Raw genomic sequence first — 25,981 nt, forward strand, 5'->3', positions numbered from 1 at the left:
CAAGTGATTACACACCTGTAATTGGAGTCCCAGAAGGAGTGAGAAAGGAGAAAAATATACTTAAAGAAATAATGGCTAAAATTCTCTGAATTTGATGAAAACAGTAAATCCAGATTCAAGATATTCAAGTAGGATAAACACAAAGTAAACCATACCAAGGCACATCATAACCAAATTTGCAGAAAATAAAAGATAAAAGAAAATAAATCTTAAAGCAGCCAGAGAAGAAAAAGACACTGCATACAAGGGAACAAAGATAAGAATCACCACTGACTTCTTACCAGAAACAATGCAAGCCAGAGGACAATGAAACAACTACAGTGCTAAAAGGAATAAAAAAGTTGTTAGCCTAGAACTCTGTATCAGTTGAAAAGTAAAGACATTTTCAGACAAACAAGGCTGAGACAATTTCCTGCCACAGCACCTGCTCTACAAAAAATGTTAAATGAAGTTTTTCAGGCACAAGAAAAATGGTACCAGATGGAAACAGTTCTGCACAAAGGAATAGCGTGTGCAAATGGTAAATATGTAGGTTTAAAAAAAAAAAAGCTTTGGTAATTTAGGTCCCAAATATAATCTCCTCTCTAGCGGGTTTCTTGTAAAAAGTCCACGCAAACTTTATCTTTTCTCTTGAGTTTGGAATCCAGGCTTCAGCTGTGCCAGGGCAACTGGCCTATTTTAGGGCTATTTCTCCCTCATTTACAGTGTCAGCCATTAACCGACTACCACGTCTTGTGCACTGAAGATGCAAAGATAAATGAGACGTGGTGTCTGCCATCAAGAAGCTTAGAGCCTGGCGGGGAGAACAACCAAGGCAACAAAGAGTTCAAGTGTGACAGTCACTTAGCTCTGGGACTATAGGCAACACACTTAACCTCTCTCTACTTTAGTTTCAACTATAAAATGAGGGTAGTAATAGTCTACTTCAGAGTCGTTGTGAAGATTAGATGCTTTAACACCTACAATCTGGTAGAACGGTGCCCGATATATATAATAAACACTTAATAAATATTAGCCAGCAGCTATAATCTGGTAGAACAGAGCCTGATATACATAATAAACACTTAAAATATTAGCCGTTGCTGCTGCTGTCACCACTGCCCAGGAGGTTGCAGGAGCACAAAGAACAGCTGAGACAGAGAGGGAGTGGGACGGGAAGGGAAGGCATCTTAGAGGATGTGATGCTTCGGCTGAGATTGGAAGGGTGCGGAGGGTTAGTGAGAAGGAAGGGGGTGAGGCACTCCAGGCAGAGGCAGCAGCGCTTAGAGAGGCATGGAGGAGGGCACTGCAGATGTTTTCAGTACGGCTGCAGCAAGCAGCGCCTTAGCTGTAGTCCAGGAAATGCTCTGGGGGCTCTGGAACATTCTGGGAGCCCTTCTGACTTTCTCCAGGGACACCTTACCTCCTCCGTCATCTGATCCATCCAGGCTCTGCTGTCTGAGCCGGTGACTGCCCCGGAAAAAGAAGGAAAGGAGAAAATGAGTTTTAAACTCAGAAAGAAAAAGAAAGGAGAAAATGAGTTTCCAACTCAGAAAGAAACCACCCAAATTTTCATTGTATCCATTCCTTCTCCTAAATGAAAACGTCTCTGGACCCCTTTCCTCTATCAACTTGCTCAGCCTAACTGGACAACTGGGTTTGCCATGCGTGGCTGCCCAAGCTGCGTATCTCATCGTTCTACAGGGTGGCGTCATCCAGACGATGTGAATGCTCCTCCCACCGCGGAGGTGTGAAACCAGTGGTCCTGCCTCACACTCCATCCGTTACCTAGCAACTTTCCTTCTTTTTTGATGTGTCAGGAGAAGGCTAGGTTTAGAAAGCTGGTGTTGCTTCTGCCCATTTATGAGGTCGGCCAATTAAGTTCGCGAACTTGTTGCAATGATGTTGTTAATCTTTTTGGATATCAGAGGGATTATTTATTATGAATTCGTACCAACTGGACAAACACTTAACCAAGTTTACTATTTGGAAGTGCTGAGAAGGCTGCATGAAAAAGTTAGACAGCCTGAACTTTTCGCCAACAATTCATGGCTCTTGCATCACGACAGTGCACCAGCTCACACAGCACTGTCTGTGAGGGAGTTTAGCCAGTAAACAAATAACTGTATTGGAACATCCTCCCTACTCACCTGATGTGGCCCCCAATGACTTCCTTCTTTACTCAAAGATAAAGGAAATTTGAAAGGAAGATTTTTTCATGACATTCAGGACATCAAGGGTAATATGACGACAGCTCTGACGGCCATTCCAGAAAAAGAGTTCCAAAATTGTTTTGAAGGTGGACTAGGTGCTGGCATCAGTGCATAGCATCCCAAAGGGAGTACTTTGAAGGTGACGGTAGTGATATTCAGCAATGAGGTACGTAGCACTTTTTCTAGGATGAGTTCGCGAACTTAATTGTCTGACCTCATATATCAATAAATCAGAACTATGGGCAGTACTTTGATACCTGGACACAGAATTCTAAAAACCATACAGGGTGGAAGATACGACACGCGCATCAACACCAGAGTCCAGCCCTTCAGCTGAGGAAACAGCGTGACCCAAACCCTTGCTTCCCAATGCGTAACAACAGCCCACACCACAGCCACGTTCATGCTGACAGTGTTGTATGCTGTGCTCAACAAATGACCAAGAACTGCATTGCTGACAGAGGTCGCCACAGGATGCCATAAGAATACTAGAAACATACTCTTCTATTTCTTCAGGAGCCTTCCTTCCTGACCTGAAAAAAAGAAAGACAAGGTTTATGAGAACCCAGTAGTCTCATGCATTGATGTGGTCTGCTAGAGAAGGGGTTTCAAAAGTGGGGGCAAATTAGTATATGCCACGTGCCTCATCTGTCTGGAGTCCTTATCCAGACCAAGGCCCATATCCAGACACTGTAATGCCTTCTTCTAACCTTATTTCAGCATAACTCCAAATTAGGTTGTTGAGTGTAAGTGCAGGGTGAGTGAGAAGCTCAAAACTCAAATGCTACAGAGCTCTCCTTTCCTTCAACAATTAACTGACCGATTTATAGAGCACTTTCTTAGGACTGAGGCCTTGGGTCCCCTCTGGAGCTGTTAAGAGACGCAGCTTCCCACGAGCACAAAGGGACGAATGAGCCACATACTGGACAGGCTGCAGGTTCCGGGCCTCGTTCTGTGTCCTCCACGTGAAGGCCCAGAAGTCCCTGAGTGACGTTGGGCAAGTAGTGCCCTTAAGACGTTCCATGGGAACTGGAAGCCTGTTTACACACAGACGTCTAAGGCACTGGTTCTCAGACTTGAATGTGCGTGAGAACCATCTGGGAAGCTTGACAGACATGCAGATTGCTGGAGACCTGGCAGCACAGATGTTCGGATCAGCTGGCCTGGGGGAGCAGTAGCCCAGGAATATGCATCTAAAACAAATTTCCAGTAATTCTAATCCAAGTATCTCACTACTGACAGTCTGGGAAACACTGACCTTAAGTTTTCTGCATGAGCCTGGCAAATGGTGAAGACTGGTGATGTTGGGTGTTGGGGACGTGGTGATCACTTTTTTGTATATCTGCACATTTCAATAGTAACAGTTTGGGGGGTTTTTTCCTTATGAATTTTTTTAAGTTAGAAATCAATCACCATGATGAGCAGGGACAAAAAGTGGTGGCAATGTCACATGGCCAGGAGGCAGGATGCATGAGAAGGCCTTCCACAGTGCTGAGCCCACAAAGCCTCGCCAGTAAGAGCTACTCTGGAAGCAAATGGCAACTCCTGCAAAATGCAAATAATTTCCCCCAAGAGTGTAATCATATATCAAGCCCAAGTTTAAATAGACCACTCTTCCCATGAAATTTAGACCATACCAACTGCCTAAGAAAGGAAGGGAGGGAGGGAGGGAGGGAGGGAGGGAGGGAGGGAGGGAGGGAAGATGAATTTTGGCTGAAGTCAGGGAGGGAGAAGAAGATGGGTAGGAAACGTTGGAAGAGTTGGAAGAATAGGATGGAACAAGTCTGAGGAGATCTCCCAGTCTGCAGTTTTTGCCTCTTAAAGGGCCAAGAGAACGAGCTACTAGAGTAAGGGGGTGGGGGCGGGTAGGACAGATGGGCAGTAGGAGGGCTCCAGGGTGCCCAGGGTGTCACCACACGGGTACTGCTGGATGATGTCGGTTTGCAGTGCTGTTCTACGTCTAAGGAATCCTAAAGCAGAGCCCCCGGCAGCCGCCAAAGCTGCCCTGTCTGTGTGGGAGGAGAAGGCTCTGCTAGCTCACTGCCTCCAGCCGTCCTGGTGCAGTTGAATTCTATAAACCCTCTGTCTAAAAGACTCAATAGTATGTCACCAATGGTAGAAGGGCTTGGATGAAAAGAGGGATCAGAGAATAACGGGATTAAAGAGGCCAGGTAGACTAGGCCAGTGCCTTCGTTTGTACGTAAGACACATACCCACCTCTGACTGCCCTTGGGAGTGATGACTGAATCGTTCCTCCTTAAGCAATGTGCCGTGGCAAAGGTAGCAGTGACTTTGTCTGGAGGAAACAATAACGATCACGCTCATCTTTGGGGGAAGGCTGATTAATTGCCACTTATCCACTCAACATCCAAAAAGGGGAGAGTTTCATACTCGGCTTCATTGCTGCTGAGCCCACATCTTGCTCTCGCTCACTCTAGGGGGAGCCAAGGATCCTCCGGCATCTCATTTCACCCCAAGGGAAGGAGCAAGATCAAAATGGAGCCCTCAAGGATGGACCACATGGATGCCCGCAGGTGGTGTTCTCTCTCGCTCTCGCTCTCGCTCTCCTCCCACCTCCAACAGATTCTGTGCGAGCCTTCTATTCAGGAGATGGAAAAATGGCACAGAACACCGTGCCTTTGATGAAGTCGGCCACTTCCGGGCCTCATCTAGCTCGCAGGTAAGTTTGGTCGGGACCACACTGCTGCTGATTTTGGTTTGGTTCGGTTCTGTTTTAACGTGAATTTGTTGCCCAAATTGAGAGACTTTGTACAAAAACCCAAATTTCTAAATTCTTCAAATACAAAGCCTGGCAACAATGGACCTGCGTTCCCACACGGACAACTCCGGGAAGCGGGGCTGTGCGGGGCTGCCCCCGAGGTGAGCCTGAGCCCCCCGCCCTCCCTAACACTGGGGCCGCCTAGTACTGCTTCTTCACCAGCACGTCTGCTCTGCGGGTTCCCTCGCTGGTTTCCTCGTAGAAGTGAAAAGGCAAGTGAAGTACTTCCTGTACCTATGCAGCTATCAAAAGCGAGAAAGCAAAAGGAAGACCAAGTGGGAAGTGTGTTTCAGGAGAACTGGCAGGGAATATTTCTATATAGAAGTGTAAATATATAAATAAATTGTATATGTATCATAGTAATATCATTTAAATGTTATTCTGAAATAAAACCCCACTTCACAGATTTACTTTATCTACCTGGTCCCCAATGGCACCTTGGGTCACGCAGTGACAGAGATTGGTACTAGGACACAGAATCCAGCACAATGATTTTCAAACTGCAGGTCATGACCCATCAGTGAGTCACGAGATCCATTTAGTAAATCACCATCAGCCTTTCTTTTCTTGTCTTTTTTAAAAATAGCATGGAGTATAAAAGACAGTATATGCAAATATTAAGGACAAGTATTAAACTTTTTTTCCAGTTTTATATACACACATACCCAGTCATGATGTAGAGTACATTTTTAAATTGTTGGTGACAGGTTTTAAGAAATGAAAATGAAGTGGTCTGCCACAGCCCACCAGGACAGGGAACCAGAGAAGGATTTGGGGCTGAAGCCCTGCCTCCCACAGATTGGGGGGGGGAGGGCTGTGGAGACTGAAGTAGAGAATTGTGGGTTTGGGGCATCTGTCCCTTACAGACATACTTCTGAGGAAAGTGTGAGACCAGGCCCAGCCGCATGGCAGGCTGACTACAGAGTCGTGGGCAGCTCTGCCCTGAGCTCCGGGTTCTGACCACACCCACGGCCCATGTGCCTTTCTCCCCAGAGGGGCTATTAGAGGGTTTGGGAACCTGACGGTTGTAACCTACTGTGAGGCCATCGTACACAGGCAGAGCACTTCTCAATACTCTCCAGGGGCTTCCATGTGTACGAGCACCAGCTCAGTCGAGCTCTGGGAGGAAGGTAAAGCAGGTGTCAGTGGCCCCCTTACGGCCAGGGCCAGGGGGCAGCGCGTCGCAGCTTCACCCACATCCCGGAGCTAGTCAGTGGTGAGGCTGAGACGAGCATCCCCATTGCCCGACTTCCACCCTAGATTCCACACACTCTGCCCCAAGCCTTTTCAAAAGCAGATACTGCTGCTTTTCAGACGTCCCCACCCAGACATCTGTTTGGATTTACTGCACAGATAGCCCCTTCCTGACTTTCCACACTACGGAAGGCAAAAGACGGTACAGAGACAGAGTGGAAAGCTGGAGAGAACCCTTGAAGGCAGGAGGTCTTAACCAGTGGTGCACAAGAGAATCACCCCTGGGAAGCTTCTATCACTATCCACGTGCTGGACCTCACCCCAGACCCCCGAGGCAACAATTTCTAGAAATGGGCCATAGTTCCGTATATGAAAATCACTGCTCTAAACCGTATCTCACACAGCAGGCTGAACTCTCCAGTTGCTAAGCAGCAAAACGGAAACCTTCTGCCTTATCCTTCCCCATTGCCTGCTTTCTTCTCACAAAAGTGTTAATGAACTCTGACTTCACCTGCAGGCTGAGGAGAGCCAGGAGAAGGCTCCACAGACTGAAGACCCCCCTGAGTGATCCTGAGTCGGCAATCCCCAAATTCAGACCAGATTCCGTGATGTTCATAAAAGCTGGGCAGGTGCTCCCCACCCTGGAAGGCCCAGAAGCAATTTAGATTCGATCAGAGATGCGTGTTCAATATTCAAAATGTAAAACAGAGAGGGTGCTGAACCAGCACTTTGAAAAGTTAATTAAATGCCAGGTTTCTTCCTAAGAGCTAGTCCATCACTTGCTGGTTGCTTTGGCCATTTTACAGGATGAAGCTTTCACTCTGGACAATGCGAGTCAGTGTTCTTCTCCCCTCCCACCTGGTGGAGGCAGGGTGACAGGAGTAAGGGCACGATGGCTGCCTGCTGGCAGCGAGTGACACGCCGGCCATGGCTGGTGACTCGGCAGGAGGGGAAACCAGAGCTGTCTTGGCCGTTTCCCGATCACTAACAACACTCAGCCTCGCATGAAGCTGCCTGTTCTTTAAATATTGGGTTCCCAGTGGAGGACTCCAAGGTTCAGGGAGTGGTCTCACCATCCCTACCTTCGTGGAGAGCGCAGTCCTTCAGCTTGACACTCAACCAGTCCCCTCCTGGTTTTCACCCCCACACTTGGTTGCATACATCACCCTCATTTCTCAGGGGAAAGCCCATCCCCGAGCCCCTGCCCTCACAAGCCTGTCATAGGAAGGCTGATGACAGTTAACATTTGCTGAGCTTGCTGGGGGCCAGGCACTGTCATAATATTCTTATTTACATAGTACTATTATATGACAATATATATTATTCATAGCATTATATATTACCTTAATTATCTCACTGTATTACTTAATTTGCTCCATTTTACAGATGAGGAGACTGGGGCTCAGAGAAGTACAGTAACTTGCCTAAGGTCACACAACTAGAAAGCAGTAGGGACAGACCAGCTCTGTGTTGTGACACCAGAGCCCAGTTCCTAACCCCTACCCAGGACAAGAACATGCAAGAGGTTCTATAATATGGGAAATGCTCATTTTATAAACTCTGCTTCAAAGCCCATTGATATTTTCCATGACGAGGATACACTTTCAACTTAGAGTAGTGCTGTAGCTTTGTCAAGCCTGACAATTAGGTAATTAATGTTAATTGTTCTGTGTGATTTATTATGTATGCTTTATTAGGTTGGTACAAAAGTAACTGTGGTTGGAAAGGTTAAAAATAATTGCAAAAACCGCAACTCCTTTTGCACCAAGCTACAATATGACAGCTTGAGTCACGGTAAAAAAGCGATTCCATGTAGCTACGTCACCTTTCCCTCTACTCGGATGCAATTCCTTTCTTGTCCCATTCAGAGACCTCAGTGACATTCCGTGGCCATGAACTGGTCAGCTGAGGACAAGTCTGACTGCAGTGGCACATCCAGGACCACAGCCACAGGACCACTTCCGAAACTTGGACCCCCAGTTTCCTTCCAGGACTCAGTGGTAGAGACATGCCGTAACATAAACACCCTCCCTGCCTGCGGTGTTTGTCTTCTGCGTCCTCCCTGCCGGATCAGACAGCAGGCCTCAGCGGCTGCTTACACAGGTTATGTGCTGAAGGGTGAAAGGCAGCCCTGATGTAGACATCATCTCAGTTACAATGTTTCTCTCGAGTTTAATGGAATACTGCGGAGATCTAAATGGAGATAAAGTACCACGGCTCAGAGAACAGCCAGGATGCCATCTTTATGCAGCATGACAATGTTCAGTGGTTAATTAGACACCGTTAACCTATTTTAGCAGGGGACATAACTGGGATAAATGGGGGGAAGTGTCCTTGAAGCCTCTTAATATCCACAGCACATATTGGACCCTAGACTCACCTCCCTGCTGCAAGACAGAGCAGGCTTAAAACAGACCAAAGAGCCAGGCATCTAGAGCCCTGACTGTCCCAGGGGGAGACCCTCTCCTGGCCCGTCGCCAGGGCCCATGGCCTCTGACCTGGAAAGGGATGTGAAGGGTTGGGACAAATGGTGACTATTCCAACTTGTTGCCTCTGAGAGAAAAGCTAAAGCCACAGGAAGGAGCTCACAGTGCTCCTGTGACAAAAAGAAGCAACTCTGTAGTCAGAGGCCAAATTCATAAAGAAACACTTGACAAGGGGACGAACAGATACATTTTAAAAATGCATCACTCCGCTGGAAGAAATCAAAATGCCCTTTTCTTGACAGGTTTTCTAGCCTCATAATTTAAAAATGTCCAATAAAAACCTCACAAGTGCCTCCAAACCTCAGTGAGGTAAATTTTAGCAGGCAAGAGAAAGAGAGGTAAAAGGTCCCAGACCATGTAACACGTCACTAGCATATCCCAAGCCAAGGCCTACTTTGTAAGTTGTGCAAGCCACCAAATGAACCCACAGTGTAAACCCAGGTCTGAGCACAGGAAAATTCTGCCATCGTAATCACGGCTACGTGCCCCTTCAGCATCAGGCAGTAGAGTGGTTAATTGGGGTCCTTCTGTTCGAAGACGTCCCCATACCTGCAATGCTTAAAAGCCAGACGTTTTTCATGAACTAAAGTTGTCCTTGGTCAATAGATTTCTCCTAATTCAAAGCTCTCCTGAAAGCTGAAGTCCCCTCTCTTTCTCCTCTTGGTTCCTAGTTATTGCCATTCATGTGTTTAGCTTCCAGCATGTCTTTTAGGTATTGCATTTTCTCCCTTCTTTCAAAGACAAACAAGAATCTCGAGCACCCAAATTTTGACACTTTAGGGTTTTAGATCATATTAGATCATATTTATCTACTGCCAGCAAGGTGTCTAGTAGAACGATGAAAACTGATGTCCATGTGCTGTCTGTAGACTGCCAAACCCCGTCCAGTTGAAGGTATAGTGAATTACAAGAAAATTCCTGGGTGAAGCTTGCCCCCTGCTGGTCAGATTCAAAATAACATCTGTGTTCTGATTCAAACTCTAAAGGGGTATTTATTGATTGGGAGGAAAAAGAGTTGAAAAACAGAAACAGTTTTAGTAGTTGAAAATAGTTATAGGGACATAAAATGTATGTATATGCCTGCTCAAGAAACTTAAAAAGTGGAAGTATTTAGAACTCTAGATCTTAAGTATCTCAAATGAACATTGTTTTACTCAGAAACCTTATTGTGTAACTATCTATTAGGTGCAAATAGCAGGTGTTGGATTTGAGGATCTTTTGCTCAGAATTTTACAGTCTGATGGGAGGAGAGAACGTTTTAGAAATAACAGTTATACCTGCGGAAGATCCACAAGGCAATGCCTGAGAGATTCCTACCACCATCCACCCATGCATCGGTTAGACGGGGAAACGGGGGCCAGGAGTTGTTAAAGCGACCTAACTACAGCCCCAAAGCTAAGTGGACACAGAGCTGGAACTAGAAACCAAGGTTCACAATCCCTCATCCGCTGCTGTTTCCAGCACGCCCCAAACTTAACAAGACAAGTCAGGCAGACAGACGCAAAATGCCATGGGAGCACAAAAAAGCCAACTGGTGAGCCTGAGGCTCCCTAGAAGACTTGCCAGCGGAAAGATGAGTAGGCTTGTGACAGGCAGAAAGGCTGCAGGAAGGCGCTTCCCCCTGGAGGGAATACACAGAGTAAAGGTAGGATGCACGGAAGGGTCAGGTGTGTTCGGTGAACAGCTGGGGAACTGGTGTGGCTGAAATACAGACACGGCGGAGGCTGACGATGAGAATGGCATCAGAGCCGGCTGAGGAAGCAACCAGAATTGAACGAGATGCTATTACACGTTGGTATCAACTCTATAAATACATACACTGACATCGGTCGCAGATCAGGAGGGAACTATGGCTAGAAATCAATTTTCACTGGGTTCCTTTTTTCTTTCAAGTTACTTAAGTCCACAATTTTAAGCAAGGTTGCAACGAACAATATGCAGCTCATCTCATATCGTGAGATATGAAAGCAGCACGAAGGAGTTAAGTGGAAGAAGTTCGGTTATCCCTCCTGTTAGGGGAAAGGATGGGAGGAAAAGCAGCCGGGAAGAAGTGCTATAGAACAGTGTTTCCCTAATCTCTGTCACTTTCACGAATTTTGCTATAGCTGTGTACTTCCTGCACCCACTTTGTATTTTCTCTAAGTTGATTCCTTAAGTTTACTTAAATTCATTTAAAAGAACACTTTATATCCTCAATGGACCACTAGCATCACCAGCCATATAGAAGGTAATTGTAAAAAAAAGAAAAAAGTTATTAAAAAGCACAAAGTATATTGTATTATAGCTAGATATTGCTGTTTGCCAAAAGTCAGAGCCTACAGCTTATTCTTTCTTTGTTAAAAAGGTAGATTAGGAAGATTAGGAAGGCATGAAAGAAATACTAGCTGCAAATTGAGACTCTCCCACTGACATGATCAGAGGGACTGAAAGCGAATGTAAAAGAGAATAAATAACTTTGGGACTCAATGCCCATCTCTGGGAAATGTAGCTATAAGGACGGAGAGTGAAATGCCATAGGATATGCTAACAGGAAATCATGGGTCCAAAATTCAGGGGGCAAACTTTTATTAGTGTTTCTGGAAACCTTTATTTCAGTCCATTTGTAATTGCTGAATGCCTTGGGTCTTTTATTTCTCCTGGAGAGAATTTTCTGCTCTGAAATGGGGAAACCTGTAAAGATTTCCTTCCAGTTACTGACCCATTGTTTTCCTCTCTCCTCTTTTCCATCCTAAAAAAATGAAGGTCTTCCGAAAGCCCATGAATACACGGACACTCATGCAAGTGAGGAGCTGCTCAAAGAGGAGGTGCCTCCTGCTCTAGTGACCCCTTTCCAGCTGCTGGTGTGACAGGCCACAGGCAGTGCAGGGCTGTGTGTGGCAGCCGGTGTGAGAGGTCACAGTGCAGGGCTGTGTGTGGCAGCCGGGGTGAGAAGTCACAGGCAGTGCAGGGCTGTGTGTAGCAGTCGGGGTGAGAGGTCACAGTGCAGGGCTGTGTGTGGCAGCCCCCCAGAAGGCAGGACCCATCCTGCTGACTCCCTGGTAGAGATGAACCAAGGATACCCTGGTACTTAAAACAAAGCCTTTTGTACAATGACCACTGTGAAACCAGGAGAAATTGACACAGCCACCAGTAACCAACTGTGGTGAGGGTAGCATCGGTCAAAAAGTGAAATCACTGGCAGGCTTGCTAGACGAGGAAAAAATCTGGGCTATGTGCGGGGGCTCGATTTCATGTGCACATTTATAACCATGTACGCCCAGGCTGCTGCTTCTATACTGAAAGTGCTTCTGGTTACTTCTCAATAAAGGACTAAAAAGAAAAGGGAAGAATAGCTACGATGTTCACAGACACATTTTATTTTTAAGAGGCTGAATCCATCAAAGGGGGAACAAGGAGATCCTTTATGTCGGGAGAATTTTAACCAATGGCTGGCATCTCTAGCCATTCCCTCCTGGCTTTTAGCTGCTCACACTGCAAAGCAGCGAGTCCCCTTAGCAGAGAGCTGGCTCAGGGGACACAACTTTTTTTCCTTGCAAGTTTTTTTTGTTCAATAAGATTCCTTCATATGATCCACATCTCATTTCTGCAAGGGTCCCGGAGGATAGCGGTTAGCACAATTTTATTCTAAGAGACTCGCTATTGCACAAATAGTATAGTCTACGGCCTTTTCGTGAACTTGAGATAAATGCATGCAGCTTTCAAGGTTTGAGGATGGGTGTGGTGGCTGCAGAATGTGAGGCACAGTCTATTATACTAATTAGCTGCCTGACCTTGGGCAGCGGGGCAAGGTGACATTTAAGGGCTTTTCTAACTCTAAGGTTCTATAACTGACTCACTGAACTCCCCCACCCCCGAACCTCCCCCGCCCTCATTCTCTCCATCTCTAAACTGAAGGGGCCACACTCTATGACGTCTTAGGTCCTTCCCCAGCTGTGGAAGACATGGACCCTGCCTCTCGCAACCCTGGCCCCCAGCCCCATCTGTTCCCCATAAATACCATTCCTTATTTTGACAATCCCCAAGCAACTGGTTTATCCAGCCCTAAAACTGCAATCACGACATTGTAATGTGCTGGTTGGAGGTCCTAAAGTCAATATGGTGGGGGAAAACAAATGAAAGGAAGGAAGGAAGGCATAGGGAAGGGAAGGAATAGGGAAGAGAAGTAGGGGAGGGGTTGGGAGGGGATGGAAGGGGAGAGGGAGGAGGGAAAACTTCTAGAATTAGGTGAAATTGTTTCTATGCTACTCAGCACTAACCCTCTACCTCACATGACACAGTCTTTAGAGTAGGACAGTCTCGTCCAGTGACTTCTGTAACTCAGCTTGATGACGTCCAACCACAGTAAGCAACTTGGTACCTACTCAAAACTTGTCTCCCTGTCCTGTTGATCCAAACCCCAATTTAGTTTGGGGTGGTGATGAGCCCAACTAAAAATTCAATTCCCCAGCCTCTGTCACACGGAGGGGTGAGCAAACACCACATTTCTGACCAGTGAGGAAGACACAGCAGTCTCTGGATTGCGTTTCCCACACCCTCACCTCCAAAAGACAAACTCTTGATAAGGCAAGCCCTTTGCCGTCACCTCCGTGTCATTCATTCTCCCTTCCTCCTGCCTGGAAAACAGAGGTGAGGCCTGGAGCCCAGCAGCCATTATACAACCACGCGGCGTGAACATGATGACAGAGGTCCACATGCTGAGGATGGTAGTAGGTAGGAAGATGGAGACTTCCATCCGTCCTGGCACCACGGAGCTGCCACACGTGCCCTGGACTGCCAGGCCAGGGACCTCTTGTTTTCTGAGATAAACCTCTTTCTGCTTAAGCCTCTGTTCATGGGGTTCTCTGTTGCTTTCACATGAATGCAACCTCAACAAATAACAGCACATCCGCAGTCATTCTAGTCGAGAAGGAACACACATCCACTGAAAAAACCAGTCTTAGATATAATTATAACAGTTAACCTTACTATACGGTCTCATAAGCGAAGGCAGTGATTTGAAATGATACAAGAGTTTAATTCTCAGGATACAAACATCACCACAATCTGCTGGGGAATTTGGTGAACGACATCACCAAAATCTGCTGGGGAAAAAAGGCGTCAAACTCAGGGAACAAAGATGAGCAGAACCTCTCCACTGTCCAACCTAAAAGAGAACACCCTCCTATGAAGACGGGAGATGAGGCGGTCCTTCGGAAGCGCCCTCGACACCAGGAGAAAGGGATGTCTCCCTACATCTGCAAGTACCCCAACATCGTGACCGTGCCACATGACAAAGGCATGCAGAAGACAGGATGTGTCCCTTGCACCCCTGGTCACACACCTGTCAACACTCCGAGGGCTCCCTGGTCCCCAAATAATAAAGTGCCTGGAGTCCAAGGCGTGCACGGGGCCCTTCCCTACCTTGCCCGCAGATCTCCTGTACTTCTCTAGGTAACCCTGGGTTTCAGGCGCCCGCTCTGCTCATTCCGAACACGTGGGCACGTTCATGCCTCCGCAGTCCCAGCCCCTGTGCCGGGAAGGCCTGTCCTTGCCTCAGTGTTTGTCACCTGTTTCAAGTCGATGATTCATAGACAAATGGCTTGTTGCAAGCAGCCGTCTGAAGAGCATATTTCAGAAGTTCAAACCTACTTTGAGTTGTAGAGGGCCTCTGAGACGACCAAGCTTGAATGCTGAAGGGACAGTGCCCACGGATGCTGAGCTAGCAACACGTTACACCGACCTCTCCTGTTCCCCTCCCCGCTCAGAGCTCAGGGAAAACAAATCGTTTGCACAGCGAGGCTCTCCGTGTAGTTGGGGTTCCTCAGCATCATAATATCCGAGCCCTGAAAAGGTAACTTTGAGACTCTCTAGTCCAAACCCCCAGGCAACCTCGGCCTAGAGCCCACAGGATGTGCCCCAAGGTCACACAGCAGGCGAGTGACTGGCAGGAAGGGACTAGAACCCAGGCAGATGCCCCGACACCTGATATATGCATGGGGAAAAGGTAGCCCCCAGAAAGGAGGGTGACCAGAAGGGAGCTCAGGAAAGAGCCTCCAAAGCAGACAGACGCCTGGCCCTATTAAATATGCACTCGGAGCACCGCGCTCTGGGCTGACGGCCTCCTGGATCACTCCGCCCTCACCTCGCAAAGGAGGCACAGGCCTGAACCAGAGGCGGGGCTGCGAGGGCACCAGCACCCAGAAGCGACGCCCTCGCTGGCTGCCTGGGAATGGATCCAGTTCTTGGAGGGCAGTGCAGGGTTAGAAGGAACGATCATTTCCAATGCCTAATTGAACTTAATGACGAGCCTAATTAGGCCTTGTAATGGCAGGACTGGCATGGCCTTGGCTCATGGCCCTGCGTACCGGCTGCATCCTTTGCACTCACCTTCTTCTCAGGGGCAGGCAGCCGGCTGGAGCCTGGCTCTGCAGACATGCAGGCCAGCGAAGGCTAAGAAGGGCGTGGGTCTCGCATCCACTCCCTGCTATTCTCCCCACAAGGTGACAGTCTGGAGCCATGTCCCTAGCCCTCGGGGAATCTGCTGAGGCGCTCCCGGGAGGCGGCACTGACACTACCCCAGGGCCAAGGGCTCGCCACGGAAGGCGGCACAGAGGACAGGAGCGTGACCCCACCGGCAGACTCACCCGGGTTCAAATCCTGCTGCCTCTACTTGCTGGTGGTGTGACTGCGCAAGTTATTTAACCTTTCTGAACTTCCGTTTCCTCGTCTGTCAGCGGGGATAATGATAGCACCTACCTCATTGGGGTTGTTTTGAGAATAAAGTAAGACAACTGTGCTTAGCACAGTGCCCAGCACAAAAGCTACAATAAATGGTGCATGTGTGTATGTGTGTGTGTGTGTGTGTGTGTGTGTGTGTGTGTGTGTGAGTGTTCCCATCTCTACAACAAGAGGGCTGGGCAAGGTATGTGTGCTGTCCACACTCGGTCTGCATCGTGCAGATTCTACCCCAGAAGGCAGAATCTGGATCAGAGGACGATGCCAAAAATTTCCTAAAGATGAGCAATGTTTTAAAATCAGGGGAGTTGATAATGGTATAAAAATTAGAAATAACCTAAATGCCCACGAACAGGGGAACACTACATTGATGCCACGGGATGATCACACAGTAGTTAGAAAAATAAGGCAAGTCGATGTGCACTAAAAGCTCTCCAAGGTGTACTATTAAATGAAAAATGAAAAAAATTAAGGAGCAGAACATAATTAATCTGACCCCACTTATGTAATTATGTTTTATATATATATGTATATAGTACACACAGACACATATATATAAGTATATCTATTGTGTAAAAATATATGCTGTATATCTATTGTTGGTAACAGATACCAACAAACTTACTAGATACCAACAAACTTACAACAAACTTAGTCCTTACTTCTAAGGAGATGACTAGGCTTACTTAGAGGAGATGGTAGCTTTGTGTCGTTTGAATTTTTATATCATTAAAGTGCTCTTGGCTTGTTTGTACAACTAAAAAAGACTTGATTTAAAACATATGCTTCCACTGAGTTCTCAACAGTGGAGGGGTTCAAACAAAACCCAGGCCAGCCCTTGTAGACACCAGTATCTGACAGATTAGACAAAACCGGCTCTAACCTTCTAGTTTCAAGACCTCTGCACCGTGATAATCAGAGGGAAAAAGGAATATTCCACAGGACGCTGTGCTTTTTGGCAACTGTTATTTAAGGGGTACTTCTGTGGGCCTCTCCTGATTCTCAGAGACTCTCCTACTTTACAATCCTGCCCCTGGCTCCAAGAAATGACCAGCTCTACTCACAGGAAGATTTGCACTTCTGCAAAACTAGAAAATGTAAAGGGCCAAAAGTCAAGGCCTTCTCAGGACATCTCTTGCTAAGTAACTATTCAAGAGCCCATTCTAGAACCACTCCTGGTTTTCAACTACACAAATAAAATTCGAGGATGAGTTGACTTGTTAAGAAAAGCTGAAGGCCTGCGAGGAAGCTGGGAGCAGGACCTGGGGGATGTGAGGATCGGGGCCCATGCTCTGCAGCCTTTGGCAGGCCTCCCACAGGCTGCCCCCAGGCAAATGGAGGGCAGTAGTGCTGATGCAGGCCCTTAGACACAGCCTGTACACCGTGTGGCCTCGGGACCTCAGCTGTCCTTTTCCTGGTGCACACAGGGAACAAGTTCATCCCAAGTCACGGCAGGCACTCATCCCCTCCTGCGCGGGCATCAGGCACTCACCTCTGCTCCAGGGAGGGAACTGGCTAGGGCCACTTGTCAGGAAGACTGCTCCCCTTTTCAGAGGAGGAAGTGAAGTATCCAAATGCTAGTCCACATGGGGCTTATGGGAACAGACTGCTATCACCTTCAATTGGGAGGCACTTGACAGAATTGCAAGATTCCAATTATTTCATATTTAGTCATTTGCATACGCAAATTGGTTTTGTGACACTAGACAAGCCATCCAGGGCCCTAAACTGCCATGAATATAACGCAGGACATCTCCGCTTACTCTGAACCGCCCATCACTGTGCCGATCCAAGTGGAGGCGCATGAAAATGCCCCCCAAATCCTCAACGAGAAAAAGGCCAATGCAGCCGTCATACTTGTTCGCTAGCCTGTGGGATCGACATCTGCCATATCGAAAGCCTCTGATACTTTCCAAAGGGTCAAGTTATGTCAATTCCATGAATAAACACTGGAAGTCTACTTTCTCAGCCTGGGAAAATGTTACAACTATCGTCTGCCCACGATTACTTTTATTGAGTTAGGACTTTTGGGGTACTATGTAGCCCTCAAAAATGAGGCAGTTATACTCTACACTGAAATTCAGAAAGATCATGCAAAAATACTGTTATATGATAAAAGAAAAATGTGGAATAGATTGCCATTTGTGTGAGGCAATAAAAGAGTATATTAACTTATATTTTCGGAAATGCATAGAGTCTCTTTAGAAGGCAACACAAAAATACTGGTGAACAGTGGCTGCCTCCAGGGAGGGCAGCTGGGTGCCTGGGGGAACAGGGCAGGGAGAGCGAAACTTCCATTTCATATCCCACCATTTTTCATCGTTTGAGTTCTATAGCATGTCTATATCTTTATTTGTTTAAAAATAAATAAATTCAAAATCCACTAAGTGTTCTAATGGCTCAAAAGATGACGTGAAGTTAAACAGTGACTAAAATATCAGAATCTGTACTGTCTTCGCGTCCGCCTCTCCAGCTCTCTCTCTTGTTCTCCTGATGAAATGATTCACGTTTCTCAGTTTAGTTACATTTCAGCTTCACGGTCACATCGGCCCTATTTGACCTATAAAAGGCAGAATATTGTCATTAGGGACAGTGCTTGTCCGTATGTCCACAGAATGAACATGCGCGACTGACCCTTACCTCTGAGGCCCATGGCGGCGGGGGCTTTCAGTGAGCACCCCATGCTATGCACCTTCAGGGCTGAGTAGGAAAGGACAGCTCAGCTAAGTGACACCATTAACCATCCCTTGTCCTCATTCCTCGTCACCTGACAGCCACCAAAGCAACACACGTGTCTGGAGACAGAAAAGGCCTAAGGCTAGAATGATCTTGACTCATCCCACGCTTTTCCCTACTTCAGTGAGGAGACTTATTTTTCACCAGTTATTTCAATATGCACAATTTAGGAGCAATTTATTTCGTCTTCAGATTCTACCAAAGAGATAGGATTGACAGGAATAAACAATACAATTAAATTTTAATTTTTTTAAAAAAGGTGAATTCTCTAAGTTCACTAAAATAAAAACGTATCTAGATCTTCCTCTACCATTTTTCTGTCCATAAGTTGAGAGCAAAGCAAAAACTTCCTCTCTGGGGAGCCCACGTGGAACAAACAAACGTCAGTGTGCACTGAAAAGATACGTTGTCCCTTGGCCCTGAAGCCATCTTCTCTGAATTTGCCACATTTGGAAGCCACATGGAGAAAAAGGGTAAATGCAGGTAGAAGCAAGGAGGTCTCGTGAGCATCTCCAGAAGCCACAGAAACAGGGACATGGCGCTTGAGCCTGGGGACAGCTGTTGGAAATGGAAGAACAATTAGCTGCCTAAGACCTTCCCTTCTCAACAGTGTCACATGCAACACACACACACACATACACGCGCGCGCACACGCACCACAAGCTCATCCTCGGCCTCACAAAAGATAAAGGGTTTTTCACGTCCATATGGACATATTCTTAAGACTAAATAACTACAAACCTTTTCAAGACTTTTCAAGACTTTTTCAAGACTTGGGGCACTTAAAAACAATATTTGAATAAAAAAACGGGAGGGCGGACGAGACTGCTCACGGTGACAGCTGACCAGCCTAAGGCCTGGCAGGGCCAAGGGCAGAGCGCTCACACCTTGGCACACCTGCAGCCACGGTGCAGCACAGCGCCCCTGTGGGGAGGCTCCCGCCAAGCCACCCTCTGCGCCTCCTTTCTAAGCCACTGACTTCTGCGGGCATGGGCAGCCTGTAACAGACTGGGGTAGGAAGACAAAACACGCATTTGCAACTGCGCCTACAGGTCTCGGAGCCCGGCAGCTCTGTGAGTTTTTGCCTTTCACACTTTTGTAACCTAATAAGAATTTAACTGCTCGCTGGTAACGGGAGGGTAAAGACACTCTGGTATGGCAATGACACAGAGGGAGAGGACAGAAGCCCTTTAGTATTCTTAGAACATCAATGCCATTAAAAAAAAGGGGAGAGAGAGAGAAGGAGGAGGGAAGGGGGCGACGTCAGGACCAGCGCGCGGCTGCTCCACCACCATCTTGATGTCCTTGACGCGTGCAGATGGTGTGGAAGCGGCCGGCCCCAGAACAGCCCACGAGAAGGAGCGCGCGGCCAATGGAGATTTATGTCAGGAGAGTGAGATGGACAAGGTAAAATTGTCAGGAGGAGTTGTTAGAAAGTAAAATATATTGTGACAATTCCACTCCTGCCGTTCATCAATAAACTGACAGATCATTTAGTGTCAATTAGGAGTGATAGATGGACAAGTCCCCATGATCCTGGGCCAAAATTAATGGCTGGGAGGGAGAGGGTGATTGAAAATGACGGCTGACATTGAGAGCAAAGTCCTGGATGTCCCCGAGGGGCCATTACTTGCCTCATTCCCTTGCAGATCAATGCAGGGACAAACCCAAAAACAGACACTTTGAGACAAAACTTAATCAGACTACCTTTCCTTCCTCTCTTTGCCAAGTCTGCTGGCCTCTCATTCTACTCCATTCCCCATGGCCTAGCCAGTGCCCCACCGTGGGCAACTTCAGAGCCGAAGACAGCCTGGCTCCAGGATGGAATCTTTGGCACAGCAATGACCTTGGTGCCAGGAGAAGGGACAGCTAGTGATCCCAGGTGTCAGGCAATTCCTGAATGTAGCCATTTCCTGCGGTTCAGGAGTGAGCGTTTGAGTTCTGGCACCCAACACCTCTAGCCAGTGAGGTGGTGACACACGCTCGGCTCTCAATGCAAACAAAACAAAGGTATCCCAGAAACGCACGTCCCTTGGCTGTAAGGTCTCAGTCAGATCTGTAAACAGCCCTTCCACTTCCCCCTGGTGACAACACAGACATAGGCCTCTGTAAGCCTCATTTTCCTCAGCCCACCCTCCCTGCTGGGGAGACACCTACCTGACAGAGTGCAGTGAGCATGACATTGTGGATGACATGTCTACCCGCCCCCTATTCCCATGTTGAAACCTAATCCCCATGTGACAGTGTTTGGAACGGGGGCCTTGAGAAGGTGATTGGGTCATGAGGGCAGAGCCGTGATAGGATTAGTGGCCTTATAAAATGAGGACGAGACGCAAGGTCCTCTGAGGTCACATCGCCAGTGTCAGCCATGTCACTCATTTCTCACTTACAATGTGCTCCTTCTGTCATTCCGGATGTTTGCGAATGAACATGCCTCATCTCCCCAATTCAAATCCAAGCTTTTGCAGGACGGGAAGCGCTCTGCAAACAGAAGTGCCTGCTTTGCAGCCTTCACGAGGCAGAGCCTCGGTGGAGCCCACTCTGCCTCTCTGACCCCTTGTCAGCCTTCTTTCTTCTTTCTGTTTCACATCTGTGCTACTTGCCTCCAGATGCCAGCTCTCCTTCGATTCAACAAGCTCAACAGTCAGTCTGCTTTCCTACTTTGAAAAATTAAAAAAAGAGGCCAATCCAAAATGAAATTCCCACAATGCCGTTCTTCTCCAGCTTTCTTGATGACTAACCAAGCCTTTCCAAGCTTTCTCCTATCCTAGAGGGAAAATGTCCCCACGTCATCTTGTCCAAAGTTCACTGGCCTCTCTTGGAAGGTCTTATCCTATCCCTCCTCCAGGATCCAACACCTTCAAATCAGCCCTGTTTCATCTGGACTCACTTTCTGCCCAGGTGTTACACACACACGATTCTCAACACAGATGTCCCCTTCCAAATACTGTCCCATCTCCTTCCTTTCTTCCTCAGAGCAGTCGCCTACATTACTGTCCCCGTTTCCTCACTTCTCACTTCCTCTTCCTCCCACTGTAATCTGGCTTGTGCCCCAATGAAAATCACAGTAACCACTTTCTCCAACGCCCTAGTGGCCTCCAAACAGCCAAACTGAAGGCTCGGTTCTTGTCTTCTCTTTGTGTGGATGACTCCAATTGCATCTCTTTTGGCCTCTCTTCTAGACTCCAAAACTGTGGAAATTATCAGCATGGACCCCTGCCAGCCCCTAATCAGGCCCCTCCGCCTGCATGGCCTATCTGACGGCACCATGACACAACCAGTCACAAAGTGAGGCACCTGGCAGTCACCTTCAGCCCGCCCTCTGCCCTGCTTTCAACCAACGGCACTTCTGTTAACCCTACCTCCAAAATGTCTCCACATCTCCTCTCCGATCCGTGCTCACACCACTGCCCCAGCGCAGGCTCTTATCCTTCGTACAGAGTGTTACCTTCCCAGCAGGTCTGCCGAGCTTCCCACTGATAGCAAAGTGATCGATCAAAAACACTGATCTGATCGTTCACGTGTTCAGTGGTCCCTGAGTGCTTCTTACGGACTGGCACTGTCTGAGGTACTAGAGGTATGCAAATAAGAGTGTGTCTCCTCTCATGAAGCTCACGTTGCAGCAGAGAGAAAAAGACAATGTGTGTGTGTGTGTATACATACACAGCGGTACGTATGTATGGATGGCAGGTGATGGGGAACACGGAAGGACAAGGGTGCTGCTTTATACACAGGGAGGTCACGCACAGCCTCATAAGCCACAGTAAGGACTGTGGGTCTCCTCTGACTGGGAGAGGAACCACTGCAGGGTCCTGAGCAGACAAGTGAAATGATCTCACCTCTGTGGCGATAAGACTGAGGGAGGCAAGGGTGAAAGGGGGACATGAGGCTCTCACGTGAGTCAGTGCTAGAAATGGTGGTGGCTGTAGCCAGGCACTGGCAGGAGACTGAACACGGTTTGCTGAGAGACTGAACGGGAGTGCAGATAAAGAGAGGAGTCTGGGATGATGCCAAAGTGTATCATCTGAATAACAGGGAGGGATGGGGTCACCATTTACGTAGATCTGGGGAAGATTTTAGGGGGCACAGGCTACGGGAGGGAGCAGAAGGCGTAGAAATGAAGAGGACCCACATGGATGTGTTAGGATTGAGTTGTGCGTGCCGGTGGAAACGTCACGTGCACGACTGCATGTTCACGGGCTGGGCATATACATTTTGGACGCATCAGTGTGTGATAGTTAGACTCCCGAGACTGCGCTGAGATCACGCCAAGACTGAGTGACAGAGAAAAGAAGACGTTCAAGGATGAGCCCTGGGTACGCCAACATTCATAAGGGTCCGAACTACGCCACAGACTGAGAAGTCAAGCAAGTAATCCCTTGAAAAGTAACACATGAAACGGAAAAGCATCTCTCTCCAACGGGAAACTGATTTCATCTGGAAAAATCTTTTAATATATTCATTGAAGAGTAAACACTTGAGATTCTCTTTTGTTCTCTAAGGAGCAGATATACGATTTGCCTCATTTCCATATTTCAAAATAAATTCCAGATATGAAAACCACTAAAATGCCCTAATAACTTAGAAAAATGGGGCTCCTCTTTAAGACTCTCACTAGTACATGAGATCTACATTTCAAAATCATCTTCTTGTTCTTAGTTAACCCTAAAAAGTAGTGTTATGTTCAGTAAAGGAAACAGTGTGGTACTTAACGGCATATGAATGGACAGAAAGACCAATGGAACAGAGTAACCAGTCCAGAGTAGACTCAGGTACATACACAGATGTAGAATATGGTAAACGTGGCTTCTAAATTCACTGGGGGAAAGATGGAGTTTTAAATAAATGGTGCTGGGACAAAAGCCATTTAGAAAAACAGAAAACTAGCTCCATACCTCTCACCATACACTGACATTAATTCCACACGGATCAGAGATCTAAATTTTAAAAGTTAGATTTAGGGTGTGGTTGCGGTCCAATAAACGATTTCTAAAAACAGGCTGCTGGTGTGGGCCACAGTTTGCTGAATCTAACTATGTGGAAACCAAGAAGGATACATTTTTATATTTACATATACATGCTTATTTTTTGCAAAACGAAGCATAGGAAGGATAATCAGAAATGAATCAAGAGGCTGCTGATAAGGGGTGAATGGGAATGACGGAGAGGGGATATGGATGGGAACGAGACACCTCTAAGTATATCTTTCTATACCATTTTGATACGATAAAAATAAAACAATATCACTTGCTCTTGCCAAAAAGCTTTAATGTGAATCAATCATGAGAAGTCAACAAGAGAAATGGAAAATAAGGGACATTTTACAAGACAACTAGCCTGGATTCTTCCAAAAAGTCACTGTATCGGTGGAGATGGCTGGGGGTCGGAATTATTTTAGATGAAGAGACTAAAAACAGACATAACTACCAAACACAATGTGAGCATGCTGAATAGGTCCCAGAGCTATAAAAGGCCTTTTTGGGACAAGAGGGGAAATTTAAACTACATATTAAGTATTATTAAATCATTATGAAATTTCTTAGACGTGATTATTTTTACTATGATTATTTGGAGGATGTCCTTAATCTTTAGAGATGCATGCTTTTTGAAGTATCTAGAGGAGAAATATTGTAACAACGAAATAGTGCGATTTTGAAGGCAACAATTGCTGATGGAAATTCTGAACAAGAGTAACGTGTATTCTTTGAGAAAAAGAAATTCCCTTCCTGAGTATATCTTAAGTTGTTAAAGTGGATAGTTGGCTATCCCATTGGTGTAGTAAATACTTGTTTTGGTTTACCTTTTACCTAAGACTTAGTGCAAGGGATTTAAGACCAAAACGATTTGTCATCTAGCAGTTATTAATAGACAATTCTATTCTGTTTAGAAAGTTACTTTAAGGATGACACAGAATGGTACAATATGGATGAACTTTGAAAACATTATGCTGAGTGAAAGAAGTCAGTCATAAAGGACCACAACATATATGATTCCATTTATATGAAATGTCCAAAATAAGCAAATCACAGAGACAGAAAGCAGATTGACTGGTGGTCGCCTAGGCCTGGGAGGTTGGGGGCACATGGGAAGTAACTACTAACAGGTGCAGGGTTTCTTTGTGGAGGGAGGGTGTGACAAAAGTGTTCTAAAATTGGTCTAGTCTGTGAATATATTAACAACTAAATTGTACATTTTAAATGGGTGAATTGTAAGGTATACGAAGCACATCTCAATAAACTTATAAAAATGACAGCAGAGCACAGGAGTAAAGCACCCCGCCCACACCTCCCGCGAGCTGCTGGCACTCACTTTGAAGCCTTCATGGAATCATCTGCCCAGCCTCCTTGGCGGCGGGGTGGCTTGGGAGGGGGAGCCTGCAAGGAAAGAGAAGCCGAAATAACGCAGTCACTCAACATGTGCATTCAAGCGAGCCGTGGCCGAGGTCAAAGTCACCTAAAGCAACATGCAACCTATCAAAACCTTTCAAATACAGGGTAACCTTTCAATTTTACTATGAAAATCTGGGTGCTGTCAGACTCATCTGGTGGGTGCATCAGTTGGCCAGATCTGGAGGGTAATTCGGCAATGTGTACTGAAAGTCTTAGAAATAAATGCTCACACTTTTTGAGCCAGCGATTCTAATCCAAGGAAGTTTATCCCAAGCAAATAATCAGAGAGAAACATAATGCCATTTGTGAATCGTGAATACAGAATGGAAACCAAAACAGACAGCAACAAGGAATTTAGTAAATCACGGAACACACAAGTGAAAATACTATGCAATAATGAAAAACTATGCTAAAAAGAATACTTAATGATATGAGAAGGCTCAATATATATTAAATTTTCGAACCATGTTGCTAAACAGTAGGTATATGCTTCTGATTTTGTGAAAAGATTATTAAATACCTAATATCTAGCGTTAATTAGCTCTAAGGACATGAGTGAAAGGGGACTCCAGTAATAGAATTATGGGAAATTTTTATTTTCCTTCTTGTACTATTGGGCATTTTCCAAATTTCTTTTACAATCAATTTATACTACTTTTATGAACAGAAAAGGAATAAAATAAAGATATAAGAGAGAGGCTTGCTTAACAGACAAACTAAATTGGTGAGTTAAAAAAATCTCAGATTATTTGGGCAGGAAGCATTCACCTGCAATGGGTACATTCAGAAACCCAAGTGCAGGAATGTTTGTCCCGCCTGTTCCTATTAAAAATACCAAAGGAACATCAAGCAATCCACTCAGTCACTCAAGTTAGGTAAAAGAGCAAAGAACATCTTCTATTTTGAATTACCCAACATACAACTAGACAGTTTTTGAAATGCCTTCTTTTTCCCCAAGAACTTCACATAATCATAACTGTTGCTCTTAGTCTAAGAAGACACAAGATAAATGGACTAAAGCGGGGGATGGCAAACATTTCCATGAAGGGCTAGGTGGTCAATATTTCTGATTTCTGTGGACCACACGGTCTGCTGCAACCCCTCTACTCTCATACTGCAGGGCGATAAACAGCCACAGATGGTAAGGAAGCAAATGGGTGTAACTGTGTTCCAATAAAACTTGACAGACACAAGCAGCGGGCCAAATTTGGTGGGAAGGATGTGGTCTGCTGACCCCGAAACTAAATGTGTCACTCCAACGTTCTTGAAGTCTGTTGCTTAAGGCCTAACCTGAAACTTTTTAAGAAAACACTCCCTCAACATGCCAAAATACCTTTTTTTATACTTCTGATACTTTTGCACCAAGATATGTTTTCTTTCCTGCTTCTCTAGTAGCACTCCAGGGGCACCCCAGCCTGCCAGGGATGTGCTCCATCTACATACGGGGCCTTTTTCTGGGGGGAGGCTGAACCTGCTGGAAATGACTGACGA

The 25,981-nt window shown here is 46.4% G+C and overlaps 1 protein-coding gene across 1 annotated transcript in view; it reads right to left on the reverse strand.

Annotated features, from left to right (window-relative positions):
* IFT43 (intraflagellar transport 43) overlaps positions 1-25,981 on the reverse strand; it is a 72,073-nt gene that overhangs the window by 20,971 nt on the left and 25,121 nt on the right. The window contains exons 3-5 of the mRNA XM_033107042.1: positions 24,411-24,475; positions 2,693-2,725; positions 1,403-1,449 (exon numbers count right to left, since the gene is read on the reverse strand). Coding sequence (XP_032962933.1) covers positions 1,403-1,449; positions 2,693-2,725; positions 24,411-24,475 — 145 coding nt within the window. The remainder of the gene's footprint in view (positions 1-1,402; positions 1,450-2,692; positions 2,726-24,410; positions 24,476-25,981) is intronic.

The sequence above is a fragment of the Rhinolophus ferrumequinum genome, chromosome 6, assembly GCF_004115265.2.
Source record: "Rhinolophus ferrumequinum isolate MPI-CBG mRhiFer1 chromosome 6, mRhiFer1_v1.p, whole genome shotgun sequence".
NCBI lineage: Eukaryota > Metazoa > Chordata > Mammalia > Chiroptera > Rhinolophidae > Rhinolophus > Rhinolophus ferrumequinum.